The 25,807-nt window shown below is 43.7% G+C and overlaps 8 protein-coding genes across 10 annotated transcripts; 3 read left to right on the forward strand and 5 right to left on the reverse strand.

The window, feature by feature from the left end:
- Positions 1 to 3,384: 3,384 nt before the first annotated feature.
- On the forward strand, positions 3,385 to 6,297 carry LOC135595359 (probable metal-nicotianamine transporter YSL12). Its single transcript, XM_065086185.1, has 6 exons — positions 3,385 to 4,033; positions 4,246 to 4,409; positions 4,506 to 4,603; positions 4,682 to 4,816; positions 4,925 to 5,114; positions 5,197 to 6,297. Exons 1-6 carry the CDS (start codon positions 3,400 to 3,402, stop codon positions 6,295 to 6,297), a joined length of 2,322 nt encoding a protein of 773 aa, XP_064942257.1. The 5' UTR covers positions 3,385 to 3,399.
- A 122-nt stretch (positions 6,298 to 6,419) lies between these two features.
- On the reverse strand, positions 6,420 to 8,359 carry LOC135595358 (anamorsin homolog). 2 transcript variants are annotated; one of them, XM_065086184.1, is made up of 8 exons: positions 8,209 to 8,359; positions 7,954 to 8,101; positions 7,619 to 7,782; positions 7,409 to 7,513; positions 7,159 to 7,318; positions 6,945 to 7,076; positions 6,753 to 6,827; positions 6,420 to 6,637 (listed from the first exon to the last, which is right to left on the reverse strand). In XM_065086184.1, the coding sequence occupies exons 1-7, from the start codon at positions 8,209 to 8,211 to the stop codon at positions 6,757 to 6,759; spliced, it is 783 nt and encodes a 260-aa protein (XP_064942256.1). In that variant the 5' UTR covers positions 8,212 to 8,359; the 3' UTR covers positions 6,420 to 6,637; positions 6,753 to 6,756. The 2 variants fall into 2 exon arrangements, with proteins under 2 accessions (XP_064942256.1, XP_064942255.1); XM_065086183.1 differs by having other exon boundaries at positions 6,940 to 7,076.
- Positions 8,360 to 8,943: 584 nt separating this feature from the next.
- LOC104000590 (replication protein A 32 kDa subunit A) lies at positions 8,944 to 12,934 on the reverse strand. The gene is made up of 10 exons (XM_009422670.3): positions 12,781 to 12,934; positions 12,600 to 12,710; positions 12,382 to 12,479; positions 12,261 to 12,302; positions 12,080 to 12,157; positions 9,941 to 10,019; positions 9,753 to 9,839; positions 9,576 to 9,658; positions 9,421 to 9,489; positions 8,944 to 9,340 (listed from the first exon to the last, which is right to left on the reverse strand). The coding sequence occupies exons 1-10, from the start codon at positions 12,856 to 12,858 to the stop codon at positions 9,256 to 9,258; spliced, it is 810 nt and encodes a 269-aa protein (XP_009420945.2). The 5' UTR covers positions 12,859 to 12,934; the 3' UTR covers positions 8,944 to 9,255.
- A 1,212-nt stretch (positions 12,935 to 14,146) lies between these two features.
- Positions 14,147 to 17,603, forward strand: LOC135595360 (uncharacterized). Its single transcript, XM_065086186.1, has 5 exons — positions 14,147 to 14,651; positions 14,774 to 14,823; positions 14,993 to 15,080; positions 17,047 to 17,163; positions 17,263 to 17,603. The coding sequence occupies exons 1-5, from the start codon at positions 14,211 to 14,213 to the stop codon at positions 17,314 to 17,316; spliced, it is 750 nt and encodes a 249-aa protein (XP_064942258.1). The 5' UTR covers positions 14,147 to 14,210; the 3' UTR covers positions 17,317 to 17,603.
- Positions 17,604 to 17,987: 384 nt separating this feature from the next.
- Positions 17,988 to 18,296, reverse strand: LOC135594748 (mediator of RNA polymerase II transcription subunit 32-like). Its single transcript, XM_065085258.1, has one exon. The coding sequence runs from the start codon at positions 18,294 to 18,296 to the stop codon at positions 17,988 to 17,990; it is 309 nt and encodes a 102-aa protein (XP_064941330.1).
- A 1,109-nt stretch (positions 18,297 to 19,405) lies between these two features.
- LOC108951443 (mediator of RNA polymerase II transcription subunit 32-like) lies at positions 19,406 to 19,825 on the reverse strand. The gene has a single exon (XM_018819139.2). The coding sequence runs from the start codon at positions 19,823 to 19,825 to the stop codon at positions 19,406 to 19,408; it is 420 nt and encodes a 139-aa protein (XP_018674684.2).
- Positions 19,826 to 20,066: 241 nt separating this feature from the next.
- On the forward strand, positions 20,067 to 22,363 carry LOC135594939 (pentatricopeptide repeat-containing protein At1g50270-like). The gene has a single exon (XM_065085446.1). It carries the CDS (start codon positions 20,067 to 20,069, stop codon positions 21,894 to 21,896), a length of 1,830 nt encoding a protein of 609 aa, XP_064941518.1. The 3' UTR covers positions 21,897 to 22,363.
- Positions 22,364 to 22,573: 210 nt separating this feature from the next.
- On the reverse strand, positions 22,574 to 23,679 carry LOC135594940 (two-component response regulator ORR5-like). 2 transcript variants are annotated; one of them, XM_065085447.1, is made up of 5 exons: positions 23,352 to 23,679; positions 23,212 to 23,258; positions 23,014 to 23,094; positions 22,851 to 22,921; positions 22,574 to 22,758 (listed from the first exon to the last, which is right to left on the reverse strand). In XM_065085447.1, exons 1-5 carry the CDS (start codon positions 23,482 to 23,484, stop codon positions 22,674 to 22,676), a joined length of 417 nt encoding a protein of 138 aa, XP_064941519.1. In that variant the 5' UTR covers positions 23,485 to 23,679; the 3' UTR covers positions 22,574 to 22,673. The 2 variants fall into 2 exon arrangements, with proteins under 2 accessions (XP_064941519.1, XP_064941521.1); XM_065085449.1 differs by having other exon boundaries at positions 23,014 to 23,091; positions 23,352 to 23,677.
- Positions 23,680 to 25,807: the final 2,128 nt, after the last annotated feature.

The raw sequence follows: 25,807 nt of genomic DNA on the forward strand, positions 1-25,807 counted from the left end.
CCTCCGCTTCGGCTCTCATTGTCCATGGTGGGCACTCGCATGGGGTCAGTCGGCTAGCATCCACCACCGCCATTGTTAGAGCTCTCTCTCATGTAAGTTTCTGTTGATGACCCTTGTTGCGGGTTTCCGAGTCCTGTGCAAAACCCTTGCAATAAAAATCTGTTGATTTTGATGACATGAGTGTGTTCTTGTTACTGTCCTGACACAATCGTAATCGTTGTTTCTTGGGAGGACTTTGTGTCGTTGGCGCAGATTCTTGCGATCTTGAATGAGCTGTCGGCGCAGATTCTTGCGATCTTGAATGCATCATCACCAAGAACATGCAGAGTGGCTACACGACCCTGCTCGATGTCAACCGGGCTGTGTTGTCCATCGCCTTCTCCCACACGTGTGAGTTCCTCCATCGCTCCCTCAAGCACTTAGAGGTCTCCACCACCTCGATGGCCCTCCAGCGTCCTCTGTTGTAGAGCTGTAGAGCAGAAGAAGAATGTTGTCGAGAGGAGCGATAAATATATGTTTTGAGGGAGGGATTCCTTTTAATCATGCACTTAAATTATTTAATCTCATCAATCATTCATATCTATAATTTATCTTTAAATCATAGATTGATTGAGGATATCATTTCATATTTATTTCTATTATGATATTTTATCATGCTTTCTTAATATTGAGCTTCTATTGAGAATATCAATTTTGAAACAATGTAATTGAAATGTTCTGCGATCGAAAGATTGTGAGGGGGTATGCTAGTTGATCAAAAATATTAACGTAAGAAACATGTAGTTGATGTCTGACAACTTGATCTATGATGAAGTTGAAGTCGATGATAATGTATTTCATACGTGAGTGAAACACCGGATTAGCGCATAGGTAGGTGGCACCAATATTATCACAGTATATTTTAGGAGTGCATTAGGAGATGATGTCAAATTCATGTAGCAAATTCGTGACTCAATTAATTTTATAGCAGTGGTAGCCATGGCTTGGTATTCAGCTTTAGTGATGGATTTTGTGATTGTATTATATTTTTTTGAATTCCAACCGATTAGATTTGCTTCAAGGAAGATAATGTAGGTTAATTTGTTCTATCATCATCTAAGTTATGAAGTGAAGGCATAGAAATGAAGTGATGAGTGTTTATGTAAAAAAAGTTTATGACTGAGAGTCTCGTTGATATACCGCATGATACATTTTATTGCAAACCAATACATAGTGAAGGGTCGATATATAAATTATGATAATTTGTTGACCGCAAATGAGATGCTTGGGCGCGTGAGAGATAAATAATGTAAGGAACTAAGTACTTGTCGGTATTGTGTAGAATTCGTAGTAGGACATACATCATATAATTTGAGTGATTCAATAGTGGAGAGTGGGGTGGTGACTTCTTGGCATTCTGCATATTCGTCTTTAATAATAGATTTTGAATGTACTTATTTTAAGATAGGAAAAGTCCAGAAGATGTGAATGTTACTTTTATTCATAGAAAATAGCTTAAGGTTCCTAGATCTTTAATGGAAAATCAATCTACCACTTGCTTAAAGAATTAATTGATCTCTATAGAATTGCTGCCTATTATGATAGTGTCATTCATATAAATCAATAGATATATAGTACTTTCATTTTATTGTCGTAAAAATAAAAAATATTAGACTTGGAGTTGACGAAGCCGAATGATGTAAAAAATGAGCCAAGTTATGTATACTAGGCTTTTGGAGCTTGACAAAGTCCATAAATAACCTTTTTGTAGTTATATATATGACTTGAATAATGAGTGTGGATGAAGCCAAAAGATTATTGCATAAAAACATCTTCAATTAAGATCCCTCGTAAGAAAGCATTGTTAACATTTAACTAACGTATATATCAGCCTTGAGTGGTAGTCAAACTCAAGATGAGTCGGATTACCATTGGTTTAACAACTGACTGAATGTTTATACGACACTTGGTCGTTCATGAATCCCTTTGGCCACTAGATTAGCTTTGTATCTAGCAATGAATCCATTCGGGCTTCACTTAATTCGAAAGATTCATTTACACTTGATAATATTTTGTATGTGGTGAGATGGTACAAAGGTCCATGTAGCATTGTAGAGTAGGGCGTCGATCGCTACAAGCAGTGGATCAAATCGGCATCACCATAGGTAGTAGATCATATCAGCATCGTTAGAGGACTGATCAAATCTATTATGCAGGCCACAAAAGGGGGATCGCAGCGATCAGGGAGGAGCAATGATCGAGGAGGGCTCTGACTCTTGGAGTGGGTCGCAAGGAGGGTCTAACAGTAGTGATCGGGAAGGAGTAGCGATCGAGGAGGGCTCCAAGCGACTAAGAAGGAAAGATAGCATCGGGAAAAGGGAATGACTCTGACGACGACTATGGAACGACTCCGTCAACTACTATGGAACTAAACAAAGCATACGTCTATGATCAACCGATGGGAAAGGGATAAGGGGGAGGGAGGAAAGATGTCTTTCTGGCTTAAAAGTAAGAGGACTCTCGTACCATATAGAGTATAAAAAATTATTATGAAAATAAATAATTTTATTCGTTGAGATGATTACCTATTTATATATATTAGATTTTTCTCGATTATATACTCAAATTATTATGAAAATAAATAATTTTAATCATTGAGATGATTACCTATTTATATATATTAGATTTTTCTCAATCATATGCTCAAATTACTCAATCACATTAATCACTCAACAAGCTTCGGGCATGCTTGGCCGCGGGTGAGGGCATCCTCGCGTTCAAGGCGCCATGGTCAAGATCACATGTAACATCTCAACCACTCTCCAAGACTCGAACAACAGCTAATCGATCGAGCAAATCGAACATTCGGCAGTGACGCTGTATCGGATATGGGACGAGGGGAATGGGAAGCAGCGGGGGAGGTGCGGTTCGGGGCGTTGGCTCTGTGGCTACAGCTGCTATGCTACGCGAGCAATGGGGTGACGAGTCCGGTGCTGATGGCGGTGAAGAGATGGAGAGGGTGACGGAGGACCTCATCGCGGGCTTGCCGGGGGAAGACCAGGAGATCATACTGCCATACTGGCTCGAGGACTTCGCCGCCTCCGACTCCGACTGGCCCAACCTTTCTCGCTTCTTAAACGTCAACACAAAGGTCAAAAAATCTGTGTCAATGTCAAAATTAAGTACTTATGGTGTTGTTGATGCGATATATACATTTTCGAAGTATAAAACCAAAAGGAATACAATTGCACTGTGAATACTGACGGATGACGAGATCAGAGAATGTCACCAGCTCAGTGGCTCACGAATCGAGGATGAGATCAGTGATCGGCACAATTGCCCTTTCTCTCATGGATACGACTCCAATTTCGTCGACGATGGACGATTGAGATGTGAGATGAGGAGGATGGAACGGTCGAGATGGGAGAGTTGGAGGAGAATTCGGATCCTGACCCAATTTGGAATAAACCTTTTGCGGTCCTCTCATTTCCCCAAGACACGATCAGACGGCTGGAAAGTACCGATCGCTACAGTCCGCCCTTCCACACTCCCGCCTCTATTTTACCCGCTCACATCTGCGTCTGTAGCCATAATCCTCCAAATTTGCCCGAAGAATTAGCTGAAGGAGGAGGACAGAGGACGGGAGCGATGGAAGTGGAGATGAGGATGGAGGACACGGGAGAGGGCGGCGGGAGGAGGAGGGTTACGACGAAGGCGGAGGAGGAGGAAGCGGTGGGATTGACAGAGGCGCCGTCGATCGAGAGCGAGTTCGACGGGGAGCGGGTGCCGCCTTGGCGGGAGCAGTTGACGGCGCGGGCCTTCGCGGTGAGCCTGGTGTTGGGGGCGATGTTCAGCGTGATCGTGATGAAGCTTAACCTCACCACCGGTGTCATCCCCTCCCTCAACGTCTCCGCCGGCCTGCTCGGCTTTTTCTTCGTCAGGACCTGGACGGTGGCGCTCGGCAGGGCGGGTTTCCTCCGCCAGCCCTTCACCCGCCAGGAGAACACCGTCATCCAGACCTGCGTCGTCGCCACCTCCGGCATCGCCTTCAGCGGTAATCCCCTCCACCTCCTTATCATTAGCTGCTTTCCAACCATAATTACGTAGAGAATGCTGTTTTGATTTCCTAAAAAGACAGCATTTTTTATTTGTTTAAGCTATTAATTTCTTCAATAATTATCAGTTTTAAGATTATCCAAAATCTTGGATCACAGAATGAAATGGACGCCAAATTGAGTTGTTCTGCTGACAAATATCCATGAGCAGGGGGCTTTGGAAGTTACCTCTTTGCCATGAGTGAAACCATTGCCAAGCAATCAACAGAAGCTAATGATTCACAGAACATAAAGAATCCCAAACTGGGATGGATGATTGGATTCCTCTTTGTTGTTAGCTTCCTAGGGTTGTTCTCCCTTGTTGCCTTGAGAAAGGTATTGTATCTACTTCAATAGGAATCACAATGAATCAGTCTCTCATGTTGCAGTAGACTTCGACTATAGAATATGAACGAGAAAGGTTGGTTTCAGATAATGATCGTCGACTACAAGTTGATCTATCCAAGCGGCACTGCAACAGCACACCTTATCAACAGCTTCCACACTCCTCAGGGAGCCAAGCTAGCAAAGTAATCTGAACCAGTCTTACAATTGGTCTTCTCTTTCGTCGAGTGAGTTTATGTTAGCAAACTTGGCATTTGTTGCAGGAAGCAGGTGAGAACATTGGGCAAGTTCTTCACGTTCAGCTTCCTCTGGGGATTCTTCCAGTGGTTTTACACTGCTGGTGATGACTGTGGATTTGCTGCCTTCCCTACATTAGGCCTCCAGGCCTACCAAAACAAGTGTGCACCCATAACCTTATCCCTGTTGATACTGTTCCGAAGAGTGAAATGATACAAGATATGAATCTGATTCAAACTTGTTGATAAACTAGTTGGATATCGCTGCAGGTTCTACTTTGATTTTTCAGCTACATATGTTGGGGTTGGGATGATTTGTCCCTATCTCGTAAACATATCTGTGCTCTTGGGAGGCATCCTCTCATGGGGAATCATGTGGCCTCTGATAGGTGCTAAGAAAGGCGACTGGTACTCGGCAGATCTCCCTTCAACCAGTCTTCAAGGGTTGCAAGGATACCGGGTAAAAAGCATCATCTCATGTAAACTGGCCGGCTAAGTAGGATCATCACAGTGCAATCATTTCGTCGAGCACTTCGTTGCAGGTGTTCATAGCCATTGCCCTGATCCTGGGAGACGGCCTCTACAACTTCTTCAAGGTCTTGAGCAAGACTGTGGCTGCCTTCGTGACTCAAATCAGGAGCAAGTCGTCTGCGACTCCGCTGCCCTTCTCTGATGACACGTCCGCCGTCACCTTCGATGACCAGCGTCGCGTCCAACTCTTTCTCAAGGACCAAATCCCCAAACCAATTGCCTACGGAGGTTATCTTGTCGTTGCTGCCGTATCTACTGCTACGCTTCCCCACATCATTCCGCAGCTGCGGTGGTACTACGTGCTGGTGGCCTACGTGTTCGCGCCGGTGCTGGCGTTCTGCAACGCCTACGGCGCTGGCCTTACCGACTGGTCTCTTGCTTCGACCTACGGCAAGCTAGCCATCTTCACCATCGGCGCGTGGGCTGGGGCCTCCCGCGGTGGCGTTCTCGCGGGCCTCGCTGCTTGCGGTGTCATGATGAGCATCGTGTCCACCGCTTCGGACCTGATGCAGGACTTCAAGACCGGGTACTTGACTCTGGCCTCGCCGAGGTCCATGTTCGTCAGCCAGGTGATCGGCACTGCCATGGGATGCGTCATTGCTCCGTCCGTCTTCTGGTTGTTCTTGAAGGCTTTCGAAGACATCGGCGTCCCGGGAACAGAGTACCCATCGCCCAATGCTCTCGTCTACCGCAACATGGCGATACTCGGGGTGGAGGGCTTCTCGTCGCTGCCGAAGCACTGCCTCGTCCTCTGCTACGTGTTCTTCCTCGCCGCCGTCCTCGTCAACGCATCGAGGGACGTCGTGGGGAAGAAGGCGGCGAGGTTCATACCGCTGCCGATGGCCATCGCGATACCGTTCTACTTGGGGTCTGCCTTTGCCATCGACATGTGTGTAGGCAGCTTGATGTTGTTCATCTGGGAGAGGACGGACAAGGCGAAGGCGGAAGCGTTCGGGCCGGCGGTGGCCTCGGGGTTGATCTGCGGCGACGGGATATGGACTCTTCCGCAGTCGGTGCTCGCGCTGGCCAAGGTGAAGCCGCCCATATGCATGAAGTTTTTGTCGAGGAGCATGAACGAGAAGGTGGATGCGTTCATCGCATCCGTGTCTTAGTCAATAGGAAATAAACAATAAGAGGAAAGGTAAGCGGCATGGTTACTAATCCTTCACTCCAAGGTGTGGAAATGAGAAAGTAGCTGGCACACGATTTTGAGGACTCACACAATAAAGCGGAATGAAAAGATGAAGACGATGGAGACCGTCGAAATTGTGGTTGCAGAAGCTTTAGAGTAATAATAATACAAGGGAACCAAATTCCTCATGATAATAAATACCCAGAAGATAAAGGAGGGAGGATTCCTCGATGTAACGATGTCAAGTGAACGATCTGACGCTTGCTGGGTCTTCACACAAATCATATATCAGCAACAAGGAAATTTCCAGGTAAGGAAACCTGCAAATGTTTATTGTTTCTTCAAGTATGAGAAACTCGATTTCTCTATGTGATCATGGACGACAAACAGCAAATAGGTGAAATCTGAAAGCACAATGAATAGAAATTGAGTCACCTTTTCACCCAATTTGAAGGGGGGAAGGCCTCTGTAAGGGCATCCACCACACCTGAATGCATCCCCGAGCCCGCACTGCAAAATGAAAATGGTTAAGCAAGAATACATTATTGGATATCTTCACAAGCACGACAAATTATCAAGTCATAATGTCGACTTCACAATTAAGGATAAATCAGTCACATACACTACCACAAGCGGACTGAGGATTATTCATCTGCTCTGTGGTTAATCCCACTTTCTGCAATTTCTCCTCTTCTTGAGCCCTTCCACAAGTGCAGTTCTTGCAAGCCTTCCTTGTGCTTCCAACCTCACAGTCTCCAACTGAGCCAAAGCAAGTGAACTGTAAGTTTACAGGGATCGCAGAGGAGACACGATAAGAAAGATTTAAAGTTCTGAATCATACAGGCAGGCAGCTGTGGTTTTTTCCGGTCTTCCTCGGTCAGGAGGCTGTCTTCATCGATCAGATCTGATTCATCATCAATCTTAATTTTGGGTACCATACTCGTTGCTTTCTTTAAGGGAAAAGATGAACCTGCTGTCCAAGAAGCCTTCTTACCCTTAATCTGTGCCAGAGTGTGATAATTTATTACAAGTCCAACATAAGTAGGGGTACGATTAGGAATAGCAGTTGCAACAATCAGAATATAACTCACTGTAATGGACTGAACATTTCCAGCTGATGAGAAAGGTTTCATTTCCAGTGATTGCACATCCAGAAAACCTTGCATAAGCAACTTCAACTCCATCGTGGAGCTTGGCTGCAAGAGTAGTGCTTTAACATTTCATCTCCTCAAGCCATTATAACAGATATTTGTCGGGAACACAATTGAAAACCTACTTTTCATATGACAAAAGAAGGCTACCTTTTCCAGCATACCAGAAGACAGAATAGATTGTAAAATGAGTTCGCCACCAGGTTTTAGCACTCGACCAATCTCTCGAAGCCAATGCTCTCCAACAAGCTCGGGTTTGTTCCAAGCAGTAACGACCACATCGAAAGATGCAGTCATAATTGGCAATTTCCCTTCTGTCAAGCATACCATCAAATTTAATTTCAGGGAAGAATATACAATTTCCATAGAACTTTACTCTGCTAGATCTATCACAAACACGGAATAATTAGCTACTTCAACCACAACTCCAATGCCCAAATCTTAAGCTATGTACGATCTATTCCAAATCAAGGAGAAAAGGTTACCAAGCGATTCGCACTGGGTAATAACGACGACATCGTCTTCCGGGACTGCTTCGGCTCCCGCATCCCGCACAGCAGACAGGATCGCGTCAAGGGGCAACGCAACATCATCCGTCAACAGAAGCGCGCTGCTGTTCCTCCCCATGATGTCCTGCAATAAACTCCCTCAAACAATCTCGGATCAAGTTGCTGATCTTTCCCGGAAAATGATAACCTAAGAATCAATCCAAACGACGAAGGTGGGATGAAACAACTCACCATTTACAAGTCAAGAAAACAAACCCTGTAATTGATCCCCGAGACGATTAACGCGGCAGCCGCGGGCGGAGGAGGTATTTATAGGGACCCTAAAGCTCAGAGCTCACTTGAGGCCCGTTGAGCTAACCGTCGCACATCGGCTGTGGAGATTGGTTTGGTTCGCCGATCTAACGGTCCAGATTGACCGAGCGCACGAGAACGTGGTCGGCGAGGATGCGGGGTCGATATGGAGCCACGTGGGACACGAGACGCGTGTCCGGGGGAGGACTCGCCTGTGCGCCAGCGTGTCGCACCGCGGCGGGGAACGTGGAGGTTGGCAGCCAATGAGAGCCTGCCAAGGAGATCACGAGGCTGATGGATCCTTTGGAGCTTGCGATGCGAGTTGGAGGCAGAAAGCGACGGACAACCACCGGTGGGTGGAAGAAGGGGACGTGGATGAGAATTGTACAGGCGCTGGTGTGGCAATAACGTGGGGCTGTTCGCTATCGAACATTTCCAGCGTTGATAGAAGTTGGCGAGGACACCATGCACAGTCTTCAGTGTGCGAGGCAACACGTACTTAATCTCGGGAGACGTCCTCTTGGACTTTTTAGTAGCCTTTCATCATCTACGATCAAATCATCTAAAACATCATGACATTAAAAACATTAAACACTACCTTTGTAACAGATGATTTCTAAAATTCCAATAATGAATTTAAGCTTAAAACTTACAATTAGAATATTTAGGCATCAATTTTCAAACTTGAACAATATTTTTCTGACAACCTCACCACGCAGGACCAAAGATAATAAAAAGGATGATATTTATTGTAAGAGAAGACAGCACAAGGCAGGTTGAATCAATTCAAAGATGCCGGAAATTGGAACGAAGACAAAAAAAAAAAAAAAATCTTGTTCAGTGCATAGCATACTTTTGATCATTCATCACATTTCACCTATAAAACTGGTCTTTATATTGGGGAGATTAAGCACAGCCATATAAATTGATAAACCGACTCTGTTAGTGTCTTCTTTACAAACAGCCATAAAGATTGAGAAGTCAACGTCAGTCGATGAAAGCAGACTTGAAGTGGTAGTCATCGATCGTAGAATAAATATGACCGATATCAACATAGTAATCGATAGCTTCCCTGCTCAGAGACATCAAATGTAAGATTAGTTCACAGATGAGTAGAAGAGTGAAAGAGAGCAACTAGGGAGAGCAAGAGACTTGATCTTATTGATTGGTACTCCCAGTCGTTTGGCAACTTCATCAACATGCAATCCGTGGTCACTGTCACTGTTGGACAATCACATGCTTTATCGCTGATAATTCATTATTTGAATGAATCGAGCATTCTACCAAACATGCTACAAATGACTTACAGGTTTGCAGGTTCCTGGAAAACGTTCAACACTAATTTGTAGATGTCAGTCTCAGGTCCATTCGTATTTGCACTTTCAGAAGACTAATATAAGTACAGAGAAGCTATGCCAGTTAGTGAATTCAACCACTAGCTTATTCATGATTTGGAAGGAAAATTAAATATAAAAACTCCATACTTGATTGGCAACTGGAGTTTGGGGCACTCTCAACCCTTCAAAAGAAGTTGTCTTTACTGGAGTTGTCTGGTGTTGGAAAGCACCTCCCTGTTGCAAATGACAAACAGAAGACCCGGTTACAAACGTGAAATTGCATAGAGATACAAAAACTCATGGACGAGACAGCTAAATATCCAAGATGCCAATACCTTCTGCCTGGTGTTCCAGAGATGTACATGTATGCACTGAATGAAGTGGAGTGCAATAGCATTATAGTCACTGACAGGCCTGGAGTGCAAATTAAGTTAGAGTTGCAGTTTCTCGACAGTGACAAACCTAAAATACAGCTTATAAAAATTCGATTAGCTGAGCAAAATATGTAAGCATAGATAATCAAATATTTCTTAACCAAGTGAATCTAAGATTTTTGGAAGGAACAACAGTGTACAAAGATCTCTCTAGTTAGGCGAACTATGAGGGTTAATTTATAGTCCTGGGACGAAGTACAGAGGTTACTTCCGTTCACCTGAATCCTATGTTTTGTTTCAATAAGGTGTAAATTGACACCAAAGTGCAGTTTCCAGAGTCAGGTTTCATGAAACTTGACATTTACACTCATATTTAGTTATCCAAAATTCATTGAAGTAAAATTCCACAAAACCAAATAAAATATCTACCATTCCCACTTTTCAATAAATAACTCAAGAGCTCCAGAATCTTAGTCCAGTTTGTTAAATTTATGACTTCCCAAACCCTATTTCCAAATTGTCATCTAGTTCTAGTGAACCAAACACAGGAATTCCTGTCATTTTCATCAGAAGTGTAATTAATTAGCTCGCTTTGGTGAAACAAATGGGACCTGAAAAGTTTCATTCAGAAAGGAGCAACCCTGTACATTTTATGAACATATCATATAGCAATGCCATTGATAATATGCTTGATAGTCTCCATGACACTTGAGAATTATGGCATCCAACATTGCAACATCAAATTAAATTATCCAGTTGCCACTAATGAGTTTGGACAAAGGTAAGAAAATTTTAAACAAGCAAATAAGTGAGAAGTTATAAGAACTTGGATCAAGTAGAGTATACATGCCAATCCACAACCACAAAGGTAATAAAATCTGTCAAAAGAAAAAGAAAAAGAGGGCAACAGACAAAATGGGCCAGCCCAGTGTGAAACACAAGCCACATCACAAGTTGCATTTGTATATCTTTCAAACCGAATTTGATATTGACCTCTTAGCCATAATTTAGCCCACTTCTATAGAAGTAAAATATGTAAGATCATCGCATGTCCTCTTTAGTAGATTAGACACATCACTCAGTGGAAAATTTTACCCCAACCATGACAACCACTGAACAATTGCAGTCCTTAAGGTCATTATAAGCATTTTTTAGCACAAATGAATTAAGGCACTGATGTTAAGGTAGATTAGGTAACCAGGATAAAGCACAATGCATGATGTTACTTACAGATATTAACTCCTTGACCAAATTACATACCCAAATAAAAGTTCTAAAATTGTAAAGCTTACAGCTGAGATTTTCCCAATTTCCTGTGTTGATCCGCATTGTCAGGAACGAACCACATCATTAAGTTGGCCCATAAGTTGAGTGCAACCACTAGGATTGTAGGACTGATGATGCTTGGTTACCAAGGAAGTTATTTCCATTTTGCTTTAAGATGATTGATCACTAATCTAACCCTAGAAACATAGGTTGGCAACAAAGTAGAATATGTTCCCATCCCTGATAAGATTAGCATTATTATGACCAATAATTCTATGTCCATGCTTTCTGCAATAAAAGCTGTTACTTTTCATTCAAGAACTAACAGGGCCAATAAAAGAATCATTGTTTTCAATTAGAACACTTAGCAATAGATTATGCATCCAGCAATGTAAGGTGAAGGCTTATGCAAACAATTAAAAGACATCTAAATCCAAGAACAACTTAGAAGCAAGAACTTGTAGCTCCTGTCAGGACTAAAATATTCTGGGTTTTCTTATATAGATAAAAATTTCTAAAAAAACAATAGATTGTCAAAAAAATTAACTAAGGTTCGTCATACAACGTCACATACCACCCGATACAGCGGTACATATCAATCTAACAAAAGACTAGTACAAGTGAGACATACCAATTTGTTAGTGCTCCCCATCGTACCATATGTCGGTACATTGGTATGGTTTGGTGCATTACATACTATACTGATGACCAATCAATACACCAACACAACCGATAAGGCGAATGATGTTTTCAACTATGTTCAATCACAGGATTTTGCAACAAAAAGAGCAAATATGAACTGGAACACAGAATCAGAAACATCAAATAGCTTACCTAACAGAGAATGCAACGGCTCTTTTTTTGTCTTGAAATCCTTTAAGGCTACCATTGACGGAGACATACATACCATTCCTTCACCCCCCAAAAAAAAATGATTAGTCAGAAAATGAAGGAAAAATAAAGAGAAAAAAATATTAACACAACAAAAATAAGCATATGATCTGTGATTTCTTACTGAATAATAGCTGTCTCGTTTGCATCTGAAGTGTCATTAACCCTAAAAATCATAGCCAAAAGAGCAAACAACGGCATCAGGACAACATGCTGCGTCGACAAGTAAAGTAGAAGGTTTCTACCATCTGATGACATCGATTCGTCCAGTGCCATCGTCAAGGGTGAAGGTAACATCCGTAGCCCTCTCCGCCTTGTTCATCACCAGCCCCAGGAGTCTAATCTGCACCCACCAAATAAAAACATCATTCCCAGTAAAAACCGAGCTAAATTTTAGGCTTCAGATTTCAGGAATAACACCTCAAAAAGATCCATAAACAAAAAGAAGATTCAAGGGCTTTACATTGGTGGCATCAACTCCATCGAGAAGAAGACTGGACTTATCGCCTGCAGAGTCGAAGGCCTCCCTGATCTGCTTCACCGTCACGGGAAGAACTCCCGGAGCGCCACGATTCTGAGAAAACATCGAGGTCAAGGGACCCACGGAAGGAGATCGGTACAAATAAATCACAGTTCGTCGTTACCTTAGAGAAGCCGGAATCAGGGTTTTGGGAGGATTGAGAGAGCATGAATCCACCTCCATCGATTTGGCTCGAGAACATCTTTGGTGCTACTTCTCCCCTCTTCTTACCTCTCGATCTAGAGCAAGAGAAGGACTCAACCCCCGCCCTAAATGTAGACGGCGCGTTACGAGGTGTTGAGGCGTAGCGCGGGAAATTTATGGGTCGCGGGTGTGCCTGAATTTTTTCCCGCCAATTCGGTGCATCATTCATGCGTATAATATATATATATATATATATATATATATATATATATATATATATATATATATATATATATATATATATATATATATATATATATATATATATATATTCCCAGAATAATTTTTTTTATTTATTCTTATAAATTTAAGTTTTGCGTATTCATCTCTCTAAAATCTAAAATCTTGCATTTAAACCATCTTGGTTAATTAAAAGTCTAATTTACATTGAGATCCTTTACGAATTTATTATGATAGTGAATACACTATTTACGAATTTATTACGAATTTATTATGATAGTAATTAATCTTGGTATTTTGGATGGAAGTAGATGAATCTATATATTGTATTAAAATCTATAATAATAATAAATACACTATTTCCAAAGTTTTTTAAGGATGGATGTGCGAAATTCCCTTTCTATTTTATGTTGTCCTATTGCTATTGTGTATAAATTAACAACTATTTTAATTCTCACAATATTTTTTTGTACCATCCAATATATTGTTTTTTCATGAAAAGTTGCATATACATCCCTTTATAGTATGTGAATTTTATATTTATTTATTTTATTTTAAGTTTAAACATATATGCCATGGTAAAACATAAAAGTTTGCATGTAATCCTTTATGGCTAGTCTTTATCGGTGGATCATATTTAGCTATTAGAATAAATTTTAGTTAGGAATAAAGTGAAATTTTATTGACTAACATGATAATAAGAGAACCAAAAATAATTGGGGTATTTTTAAAATTAAAATATTTGTATTAAGTAAAAAAAAAAATATATTAAATGATATATAAGTCGTCTACACATGAATTTCAACTTGACACCCATTACTTATGGAATAATACATTAATGTCTCAACAAAAATTATAATTTTTACTATTCATGCATAGCTTACTAAAGATATATTATTAGCGCTATCCAAATATTGACTCGATTTGAGGAAGACCTCCGGGCAATTAATAGGACAGCTACCAAAGCACGTCGTTGAAATACCCACCAGGTGATAGAGAGCGCCTGTATGTGGGGACATTTTATTCTCTCCAATAAACACACAGGTAGAGCAGTGGGTGTCATGACAAGTGGCAGGCTGTATTTTTAATGGGTTAGCACGGCGATCACTCCCGAAAAGTCTCGGTGTGGCGGGTGCGGATAAGTCGCCGGCTGAAGCCTGACGCAGCGCGATGGCGCTTGCCTTAAGCGGCGCCGCTCCTCCCCGCGTCGCCGCGTCGTCGAAGGACAGGTGGAGGCGGTGGAGGGCGTGGGCGTCGTCGTCGGAGCCGGAGGGGGAGGTGGAGATCAGGGTCTGCGTCAACCGGACCTGCGGGCGGCAGGGCTCCAGGGACGTCTTAGCGGTTCTGTCCGCCATCGCGCCGCCGGGCATCTCCGTCGTCTCCTGTGGTTGCCTCGGCCGGTGCGGCGCCGGCCCCAACCTTGCCGTCCTTCCCCCGGGCGCCCTGCTCGGCCACTGTGGCACAGCCGCCAAGGCCGCCCAGCTCCTGGCGGACCTCTGCGGCCCGGAATTCGATCCGCAGAGGAACCTCGAGACGCTCGCTCTAAGAAAGAAGGCGGAGGACGAGTTGGAGAAGGGGAATGAAGCCGAGGCCGAGTCTCTCCTCTCCCAGGTTCGAAACACCAGTGCACTTGCTCCAATAGGGAAAAAAGAGCCATTTTTGGAGTTCCAATTAGGTAACAACAGGAAGATAATTCTGAGGATTGGAGCTTCTAACTGGCTTTTTGGTCGCAGGCGATTGATCTTAAACCTTCTGGCGGTCTGCATCTTATATACAGAAGCAGGTCTCTGTGTGTTTGGGATAGTTGCTGTTGTCTTAAATTGCTAAAATAAGTATATTTTTCGTTTTTATGGACAAAATTTTCTCGTTCTCAGTGAGTTTCATTGGATGAGTACTTCAGCATGAAGATTGATTTTGCCTTATTCTCATATTTTGGTACATTTATCACTCAGGTCTTCTGCAAGATTAGCAATGGGAGACAATGTTGGTGCCCTTGAAGATGCAAGAGAATCATCTCGTTTAGCTCCTAAATATCCACAGGTAACTTATTTTGTGTTTTAATGAGGAAATAAAGAGGATGCATTAAAATTGAATGATCTAAGTTGAAATTGAGCTCATCTGGCTAAAAGACTGCAGTATGTTTGGTTGCTTTTGCTCTTCCAAAGTTGGGTCAATGGAGACTTAAGGAGTTCTCTTTGATCTTAGTAAATCACATCACATGCGCTTTGATAGTTCAGATGATGGCATTTACAACTTCCAACTGTGTTCCATTGGTTCACCCCCTTCTTTTTCACTGCTTATATTCCTTATTGCATGTCAGTTTTAGGGTTATATACAACAATGTCAGAAGAAACAGCTGATAGGAAAAGTTGGGAATTTTGTTAGTTTAAAGAACTCTTATGTAGTGCCTGAACATGCCTTTTTCTCTTCACTCCTTTTCCAACCAGACATATTCTTTTCTAAAATTCTGCATTCTGAGCATGAAAAAAAGAGAAGGATTTTTCTGTAACCCTTGAAATCCATCAACTTGGAGTCTAATTCAGCATCATTTCAGTAACTGAGAGTTTAAATTATGAACTTCTAGTGCCCATGCCGCAGCCAAAATATCTTTGCTATCATTTTCTAGTTCAGCCTGGCGCTTGCACCAAATCCAGAAAGGTTGTTAGTTTTTTAGGGTGTGAATTTGGTTGGGAATTTTGATGCTGGCCAACTGATTCATGCTAGAGCTATTCAAAGAACCTTAATATGTACAAGCATATTTGATCAAGTTTTAATTATGTAATTCTCAAGGGTTATCACATATCTTACTTCACTAGTAGTCATTGAGAAGCTTATTGATGGATCTACTTGTATCATGTATATGTATCGATGAGAAAGGTGGAGAAGACCACCACCCTGTTTCCATTTACAAGGGTAAACAAAACGGTGCCTTGGAAAACTGAGCATTGTCATCCAAGTCTTCTACAACAAATGTCATGTAGAATACAACCCAGAAGGCTTCATTCAGAAATTGAAAAATCTCTTGTTTTTCGGGATCAGTTATCAGTAGTATCAAATTTCTAGCCAATGAGAATTTAGGCAAAAGTGATGCTTGCTTAAAAACCTAAGGATCAGTTAGAGGTAGAAAGATTAGTAAGTCTCCAAAATCCACCTAAAGTTGGGAGAAGTTTAAAAAAGAAGAAATAACAAGTTATATTTTGGGGATAAGTTTTCAAGATGGGAGTCCAAGCAGCTGATGAGCGAAAAAAAAAAATTAAGCCCCAGAAGCAATTGATGGACCAGTGGTGCTTTCCAGAGTTGATGTCTAGTAACTTATCTATAGTTTTAGGTCCTGAGTCCATAGCCCTTTGGGGCTAAAATGTTGGATTTTTGGAGCGAGGTATTTGCTTAAAAAACCAGGAAAGTCCAGTGGTTTTTAAGTTTCACCATAGTATCATTCTAGTATTGATTTTAAATTTGTTAAGGATTTCTTTTTCTTTTTAAGAGGGAACGAAAATGAACATGGAATTAGAATAATCTTGTAATTTAGTGCTTAATCATGTGTTTTTTTCTTTCTTGCCTTATCTGCCATAGGGAATATCCTATTAATTCTCTATAGGAAGCCAAACCTTGCTACCTGACTTGGCGGTGGTTCTTGGAACAAGGAGAGAATTTGATGACAATGTTTAACAAGTCAGTTCTGTAACTTGTGTAGTTTTACCAAATATTCAAGTCAACATGGTTGCATGTAGGAGAGAAGCAATCCCATGCTGAAAGGATTTCATTTTTGGTTCAGGAAAAAAGCATCATCGTCTGACGTAATGCTGTCTGTATGCCAGAGGTGTACAGTGATTATTATACATTATTGTGCCAAAGAAAATTTTCTTTACCTTTATCATTAACATTAAGAGCTTCAACAGAACAGTTGTTCCAAGAAATAGAACATGTTTCCTTTTGCACTCTATGTATTGACATAAATAATCAGCTTTGATGACAGAGATGATGCTTACTTGCCGTCGACTTGTAGGCTTATATTTGCCAAGGTGATGTATTCTTGGCAATGGAACAATGGGAGGCTGCTGAGAAAGCATATTCAACTGCTTTGCTGCTTGATCCATCTATTCGTCGCTCCAAATCATTCAAGGTCGCCCTCATTTCTTTTTCTAAACTTTGGATGATGCATGAATTACCATTAGTTTGCCGAAATTTTGTTTTTTGTTCTTACATAATGTGCATTATACAGGCCCGTGTTGCAAAACTCCAAGAGAAACTAGTCGCCTTAAATACTTCATCTTAGTTCCAGGCTTGGAACATGCATGATCAACTCAACTAATGAAGGATCATGCTTGATATATTGGTAAAATAATTGTCTGGGCTTTCGGGATCCTCTTAGAAGCCGGATTGGGTTGCTTCTACTAACTAGTCTCATCATGATAAAGCTGTGCAAAGTCTTAATGTTCACTTATCACTTGTATTTAATCATCATGCTGCTTGCTACATGTGGTCCTGTACAGTGATAAACCATTGACATTGCTTACAAATTTGAATTTAATGGAGACTGGGGCTTGAGTTATGCTTATTGAATTCTATTGTATGTTTTGCATGAAGTAACATTTTGGGATTGACTATGAATTTAACTGACTGCAGCTTTTCTGGCATGTGGGCTTCAGCAATCTTTATTATCATTACCATGAGCAATTACTTATTATATTGATGTAGATTGCCATTGGATTCATAGGTTTGACTCTGTATACAGGTAGCTTTTGCAATGATATGAAACTGAGTTGAAGCTTTAGGGTTCATAACAAGTAGTAATAGGGATCAAAATAGATTCATAAGAATAGCAGGATTATTTTTTCTTACTTTTCTTGGCCTTTTTGTTCCTGCATTTGATGTGCCTACTGCAATGCGGAAGGAAAAAAGAGACTCTGTACAGCATCGTGTCAGACACAGTGGGAGCAAGATAACTCAGTCTGCCTTGTCTCCTTGAGGTGTCACACCAGAGGGACTGGTGGGCGGGGAGGAGACGGCGCCGCCACCAGATCCACGTCGTAGGTCCGCGGCGAGGGAATTGACGGCGTGCAGCGCCTGCTCCAATCGGAGCACGCTGACCGGCGGCAGCCCTGCCTCCGCCGGCCGTGCCGCCGCGGAGGCCGCGTCCGCCACGTACTCCGTCGTGATCCTCCTTCTCGCCATGTCTATCACCTCCTCCGCCCGATCGCACGACGCCCTGAAGAGCTCCCACCGATGCCTGAAGTTCTCCAGCGCCACGTCCATCGCCGCCGTCCGCCGTCCGCCTGATGCTTCTCTCTCCCGCGCCACGTCCGCCGCGGCGGCCACGAAGTCCTCGTACGCGTTGCTCATTTCGTCGATGGTGCTCTCCATGAAGAAACACTCTCAGCTACTTCTGTTGGCTGCAGGTGTCCTTTACAGGAGACTTCTTCAAGTGTCTGTCAGAAACGGACGAAGACCGCTTCAAATCCACCACGCTTGAAGTAAGCAACTGATCCAAAGTTCTCGGCTAAACTCATGCACTGGAAGGGCAACTCATACCACACGAAGAAGAAGAAACGCCCGACAGACTTGAACCGGGCGGCTTCAAGTAATGGAAACCAAGCCTAAATAGGAATCTTTTGGTGACCACTGCTTGCCTGCCGCTAGCCATCGATGGCTGGGGCTGTGACTGAGACCGCCAAGCTTTAGAATGGCTGGTGGAGAAGCGGGCTTGCATTTTCTTCCAAGGGAAGTTTGGCCAAGATGCCTTTGTGGACGGAACTTCATGTTAGGTGTGCCAAATGAGTGAAAGAGAAGGGAGTTTGGCCATGGCAAAAGAAGACTACAGCTTTTCTCTGCTTCGTTTACTGGGAAGATCTAAAGAAAGAAAGGCCATGGCTTTCTGCTTTCTGATAAATTGAGGTTCTTCTTCCCTTCCGGATTTTGGTGGAAGGCAAAAGACTCAATTTCTCATGCTATTTGTGGATCCACATTTGCTTGTGATTCAATGCTAAAGATTGCAACAGGAGAAAGAAAGGCTCTTTTGCTTTGGTTTGGTCATCAGATGGCTTCCATCTTGGCTTATGAGGGAGACAAGCTGTTCTTATGCAACATTACAAGCCATGAGATTAAGTTTATACAGGCAGCATTATATTACATGTTAATTCCACTATATTTAGTGCATATTTATAGTTAATTCTCACAATATTTTATATTAATGTCACCTACAGTTGCAAGTAATTAATCTGAATTTTGTGGATGAATGCTAATAATATATTATATATTTGTAACTCAAATTAGCTATTGACATCCGTGATTACTAATGGTTAATCTAAGCTTCGTAGATACGTTATATAATACATGCATCGGATTCGATGGGGAGCAACATAAACTCAATCTGCCTTCTCTGCTTGAGATGTTACACCAGAGGGGCTGGAGGCCGGGGGGGAGACGGCGGCGCCACCGGGGCCACGTCGGAGGTCCGCGGCGAGGGAGTTGACGGCGTGCAGCGCCTGCTCCAATCGGGGCACGCTGACCGGCGTTAGCCCCGCCTCCGCCGGCCTTTCCGCCGCGGAGGCGGCCGCGTCCACCACGGACTCCGTCGTGATCCTCCTCCTCGCCATGTCCATTACCTCCTCCGCCCGATCGCACGACGCCCTGAAGAGCTCCCACCGCTGCCTGAAGTTCTCCAGCGCCACGTCCGTCGCCGCCGTCCGCCGGCCGCCTGATGCTTCCCTCTCCCGCACCACGCTCGCCGCCGCGGCCGCGAAGTCCTCGTACGCGCTGCTCATGGCCTTGATGACGCTCTCCATGAAGAAACTCTCAGCAACTTCCGTCGGTTGCAGGTCCCCTTTATAGGAGACTACCTGCGTGCAGCTATGACCTGACCCCAAGACTGCTTCAATGCTAACATGCTTGATCCTAATTTTGGGGGCAGTCAAAGTATTTTTCTGCGTATTTACATAATAAAAAATTTTCATTAATAGATTTTTCTGATTATAAAATAGATATTAATGAAATGGCTTTATGTTTAAGATCTAAATAGGGCATCAAATGAGGTTGACAGGAAGCTGCAGCAAACTCATGCCTTGGAACGCATCGAGCTCGCCCACGACGTCCTTTCAAGCTCACCTCCTCTCCTTGCTCAGAGAATGCAGGACTGTCAACCATCTCAAGCAGATCCATTCCCTCCTCGTAACCTCTGGCCTCTCCCACGACGCCTCTTGCAATGCCAGGATCCTCCGACTCGCCGCCCTCTTCGTCCCCGGCGACGTCGCCTACGCTTCTCTTCTCTTCCACCAGACCGAATCGCCTACGGTTTCGATGTGGAACGCCATGGTAAGGGGTCATTCCCTGCGCTGCCACCACGGCAGAGCCATTGCCCAGTACACGCAAATGCTCCGAGAAGGCGTGGTTCCTGACGAGCACACGTATCCCTTGGTCCTCAAAGTCCTTCCCAAGCTTAGCGACATCCGCCCGGATCAAGTGCATGCTCAGGGTCTCAAGTTTGGCTATTGCGCTGACTCTTTCGTTCGGAATTCCTTGGTTGCCGCTTATGCCAAGTGCGGCGGCTTGGCGTCCGCTCGTAACCTGCTTGATGGAATCTCTGATCGGGATCCCGTTCCTTGGACAGCAATGATTCAGGGATATGTGGATAATGACCAAGCATCTGATGCTCTGGCCGTTTTCGACAAGATGAGGACTTTGGGAGTTCACGTCGATGAGGTTGCCATTGTCAGTGTGCTCAAAGGTTGTGGCTTGCTGGGGAACGTTTGGCTTGGGAGGTGCGTCCATGGCTTCTACGTGGCTTGTGGGAGGGTGAAGTGGGATGTGTATGTTGGGAGTGCACTGGTGGATATGTATGCCAAGTGCGGCTGTTGCGACGATGCTAGAGAACAGTTCGATGAAATGCCTCTTAGAAATGTTGTCACTTGGAGCACTATGATCACAGGATATGTTCAATGTGGTAGATACAAGAATGCTCTATCCTTGTTCCGCGATATGCTCCTCGAAGGCCAAGCACCAAATGAAGTCACGATGGCCAGCATCTTGACATCCTGTGCACAGACGGGGGCTCTAGGTCAAGGCAGATGGATCCATGGGTATGTGAATAGGAGCAAGCTGGAATCGAGCACGGTTGTCGGGACGGCCCTCGTAGACATGTACGCCAAATGCGGATGCATAGATGAAGCAGTCATGGTGTTCAATGGCATACTGCAAAAGGACGTCTACCCTTGGACAGCTCTAATCAACGGGTTGGCGATTCATGGATATGCCTTTCAGTGTTTGGATCTCTTCTCTCGGATGGTCAAGGATGGTGTGCAACCCAACGAGGTCACCTTCATCGGTGTTCTCTCTGCATGTTCTCACAGTGGCCTGGTGGAGCAAGGAAGATATCACTTCGGTTCTATGTTCAAAGATTACAGTATCAGACCGAAGGTGGAGCATTACGGTTGCATGGTGGATCTCTTAGGGCGAGCAGGGATGTTGGAGGAAGCAATGCTTGTGATAGAAAGCATGCCTATGGAGCCGACCCCTGGAGTCTGGGGAGCTCTGCTGAACGCCTGCATCATCCATGAAGAATTCGATTTAGGTGAACGAGTAGGAAAGCATCTGATCGAAATGGATCCACGACACAGCGGCAGATACGCACTCTTGGCTAACCTGTACTCTCTTTCGAAGAAGTGGGATGATGATGCCAGTGTGAGGATGACCATGAAGGGCAGAAGGGTGGAAAAGACCAGAGGGTCTAGTTGGACAGAAGTCAACGGCATCTTGACTGAATTCTTCGCCATGGATGAGTCACATCCAGAGACAGAGGCTATATATGAAATGTTAGACGGACTGACCAAGGTGATGAAGCTCAACGGTATATGCCGTTAGTTGCGATGGATGTTGGCTGATGGAGACTCCAAACAAGCGGTCAACCTTCAGAGAAGACAGAGCGCACATCAACTTTATGACGACTTAAGCCCGAAGAAGGGGGCCCAAAATCCGACAGCTCGGTAACTAGAGGTACGGAGGATCCGCGGATCGCTCATCAAATCCGACCACCAAACACGTCGGTCGGCCCTTGAAATCGATCTGTTCTTCTCACCACGTGCCTTGACACCCACGTGGACAGCAGCTCAACATTGGATTCGCACTGAACAGCCACGTGCTTCTGAGACCACCCATCCAGAGGGGATAAGTTCTACCGCGGCACTGTTTTGGATTTTAGGTAAATTGAATCGAGAGTTTTTTCACCATTTAATACATTTAAAATTTAACAGAAACAGTATATGTTGCGTAAAATTGTGATTGGCAATATTTTGTCGCCAGGGAGAACGCAATTTCTCTGAAAGCAATATATGCATGTGAATAAATGACAGTGGCTAATGCTTACTACAATTAAATTCAACTACATCTGAATGGGCCAAAATATGAGAAGTTGAGAGACACCGGATGAGGATCTCTCTCTATTTCCCTCCCCCCCCCCCCCCCCTCTTTTCTCCCTAATCTTCAACTATCTAGCTTCTGTTTTCACATTCCAATGTCCAAAAAACCAAGTCAAAAAAGAATTGCAGAACATGGTATACATTCGTCAAAACAACAAAAAAATTGATCAAGAAGAGTTTCGAGGGTCCATTTCTTCTCCTTCACAGCTTCCATTGTCGGCTGCTATCGCATCCGATTGCACAGCCGAGCCACATCGGATGGGCGGACGGGCTTGAGCAAGAAATCCTCCGCTCCTTCCTCCAAACACCTGAATCAAATCGTCGATGCCTACGTCATTAGAATCATTCTGTTCTTGTGTTCGAGATGTGAGAAAACATTTAGCAGCGGAATGAACGTTACCTATTGATTCTATTGGGAACGTTCTCCGAAGACATTATAACCACGGGGATTTCTCGCAGCTCGGATGATTCCTGCAATTAAATTTAGTATCATTAAAACCATCCAAATATGATTTACGATGATCCAGAAATGGTTTATGTTTCGCGGGACGAGTTGTTCAAACCTTGACTATCTTGAGAAGTTCATACCCTGTCATCTCCGGCATCCAGTAATCCGTAATAATCATGTTTACATTTGGTTCCTGCTATCAGGAGAAAAAAAAATTCCAATTTTCTCATAAAAACACTATCTTTTTCCAACATCAATTAAAAGTGATCAGGAGAACAAGCACAAGATGAGACTCGCGTCATCCTCAACTCACCAGTCCCAGAAGCTCCAGTGCTTTCTTTCCGCTATCTACAGTCGTGACTGCCACAGAAGAAGAAGCCGGCGAGTTCCATCAGAACAAGCACGAGCATGTGAACAAAAAGGAGGGAATTTGGCACAGAGAACAGCGTCTACCTCTGTACTTGGAGCTCCGAAGAAGCCTTGCGATCACCGCCCGGTCGACGGAGCTATCGTCCACGGCGAGGACATGGATCGGACGGTCTGCCGCTCCTCCGCCACAGGCCTTCGGTCCCCTCGGCGACGACATGTCAACCAACGCCCGCACCCACGCGACTCGACGGAACAGGAAGGGAGAAAGAAGATAATGGAATCGAGGACAGAGGAGGCCCAGGTCACCCGCACCGCTTATGTACAAGTTCTCAACGACACGGTATATAAAAAGGAGAGAAAGAAGAACAGGCGAAGCATCGACCAGGAGAGAATAAAGAGCAGGAAATCCCCACCAGGCCACCAAATCCCCGCCCCGAAGAATCCCAAGGCGCACTGCGCCCAAAGTCCACTCCCGGCCCCCAAATCCCACCCTCCACTCTCCACCACAAATCTACCTCCCCTCGCCCCGCGGGGCCCGACCTCCATCTCACGCGATCTCCACCCGATCTCCTCGCCCCCCCTCGCATCATAAAACACGGGACGGAGTAGAAAAAGTCCACGCATCCCTCACCGGCGAATAAAAAACGTGCAATAAATATCCCGAAGAAATATTATAACGTCACCGCCATATCTGTGGATATCGTATCGGTATCTGCCCAGAGGACGTATATCGTATCTTGATAAAAGTATAGGAAGGGGATGGGCGAGATCTCTGGACGAGTACCGAGGGAGATCTCTTCGGAACTCAGTCTATTATCTTAATCTTAATTGTTCTTACGGAGGCTGGTGCGTCAGATAGCAGATAATATTTGGGTAGGATTAGGAGTGGGGAGGAGGGAGGAGATATTCTTCGGGAAGCGTATCGGTTGCAGCGATGGACAGAGATCTTTTGCCCCCACCAAAAGATGGGACGGTGAGCAAACGAGGAAAGATTCGTCTGGAAAAGGAGATCTCAACATTTACTTCCCTCCGCCAGGTAATTCCCGGTTCGGGACCGATGGATGATCGTCGAACCGGACCGACATAACGATTCGACCGGAGTTTTTCCTCGTCGACTGACTGGAATCGACCGGGTTCCTGGTCCGATTGAGCCGGCTGGTGAACCGAGGAAAACTGAGACCGCGGCACGTGACGGACTGATGACGTGGCGGTTCTCGATGAGGGAGAAAGCATGTGTGTTTCGCTGAATCACCCCTGAAAACTTTCGCGAGGTGTCACGGTGCGAATTCACGTCACCCATAGTATTTTCATGGGTGATCCAACTTCGTATCAGTGTAGCATGAGTGACGTTACCAAATCTGAATGAGATAATTACTTTATCCTTATGAAAAATGCCATTTATTTAGACCCAATTGTCCAAATAAATATATGCTAATTAAAAAATATATACTAATAGTTTTTAATTTTTAATATTTTATTAATTAATTATATTCAATTTTTTTAAGAAAAATAAATGACGAAGGTTAAATCCGAATCTTACGAAAAGCTGTTAAATCTTTATTAAAATTAGCTGACACCCTCAACCATAATTAGATTCGGATTTTAGTTTTATTGCAGTGAGATGAGTGAGTGTTATAATGTTGCTATCATTATGCGTTAGGAGGAGCGTTGCAACATAAGGCAGACAATGCAGTGAATGATCACATTATATGTCACTTTCTGGCCTACCCATATATTTATATCAAATCGTATGCAGAGATTGCACGGATGTCATACTCTCCTCATATGGCTAAACAATCCGAAAGAAACAGCAGAAGAATGAGAAGCTGTGGAAGGATGTGATTCTGATGCAAGCTTTGTATCTAAGTTCTATAAAGTCAAGTCCACCTTAAGGAAATCAATCAAATGACAAGAGAAAAATCCACTGCCATCATTCAAATCTGCAAACCCCACAAAAAAAACTATATTATCACTTTTCATTAGTCTTTGACTTAAGGCACACAGACAGTATTGTAAAGGTATCAGAGATTGCAAATCTACAGACAGATTATATTGAAGCTTCTTCTCCTTTGCATCTGGATTTGTTATAGAGTCAACACTGATGGAATGTCAACTAAAGTTGCTTGAGCACCACCGCATGAGCTGACTTCAATTTAATTAGTCAGATGGAATAATAGGTTGACAAACTCGATGATAGGGGGTTCCGATGCTCCCTTGCTTTGTCTTTGTGGAAGTCAACCTCTATGATGGAACATCAAGCATCTGGAGTTTGCAGCTGACCACTGTGCAAGATTGGTGGCTCCGAGCGACAGCAAAGATAAGGTATGAGAAAAGAAAGGAAGGATGCCATTGGGATGGATGGAGGTGGTGGTCTATAGAATAAGTTAGACTGGTCTCATGTGAGCATCCAATTACCTTAAGCACAAGGGATAAGCTTGAGCTAGCAGAGAATCAAAATGGTGATGACAAATGTACCACGTTGATATATACATATATGCTGCACACACAATGATAAATGAATCATTACCGAAATAATTAAT

Source organism: Musa acuminata, chromosome BXJ1-10 (assembly GCF_036884655.1).
Source record: "Musa acuminata AAA Group cultivar baxijiao chromosome BXJ1-10, Cavendish_Baxijiao_AAA, whole genome shotgun sequence".
NCBI classification, from domain to species: domain Eukaryota; kingdom Viridiplantae; phylum Streptophyta; class Magnoliopsida; order Zingiberales; family Musaceae; genus Musa; species Musa acuminata.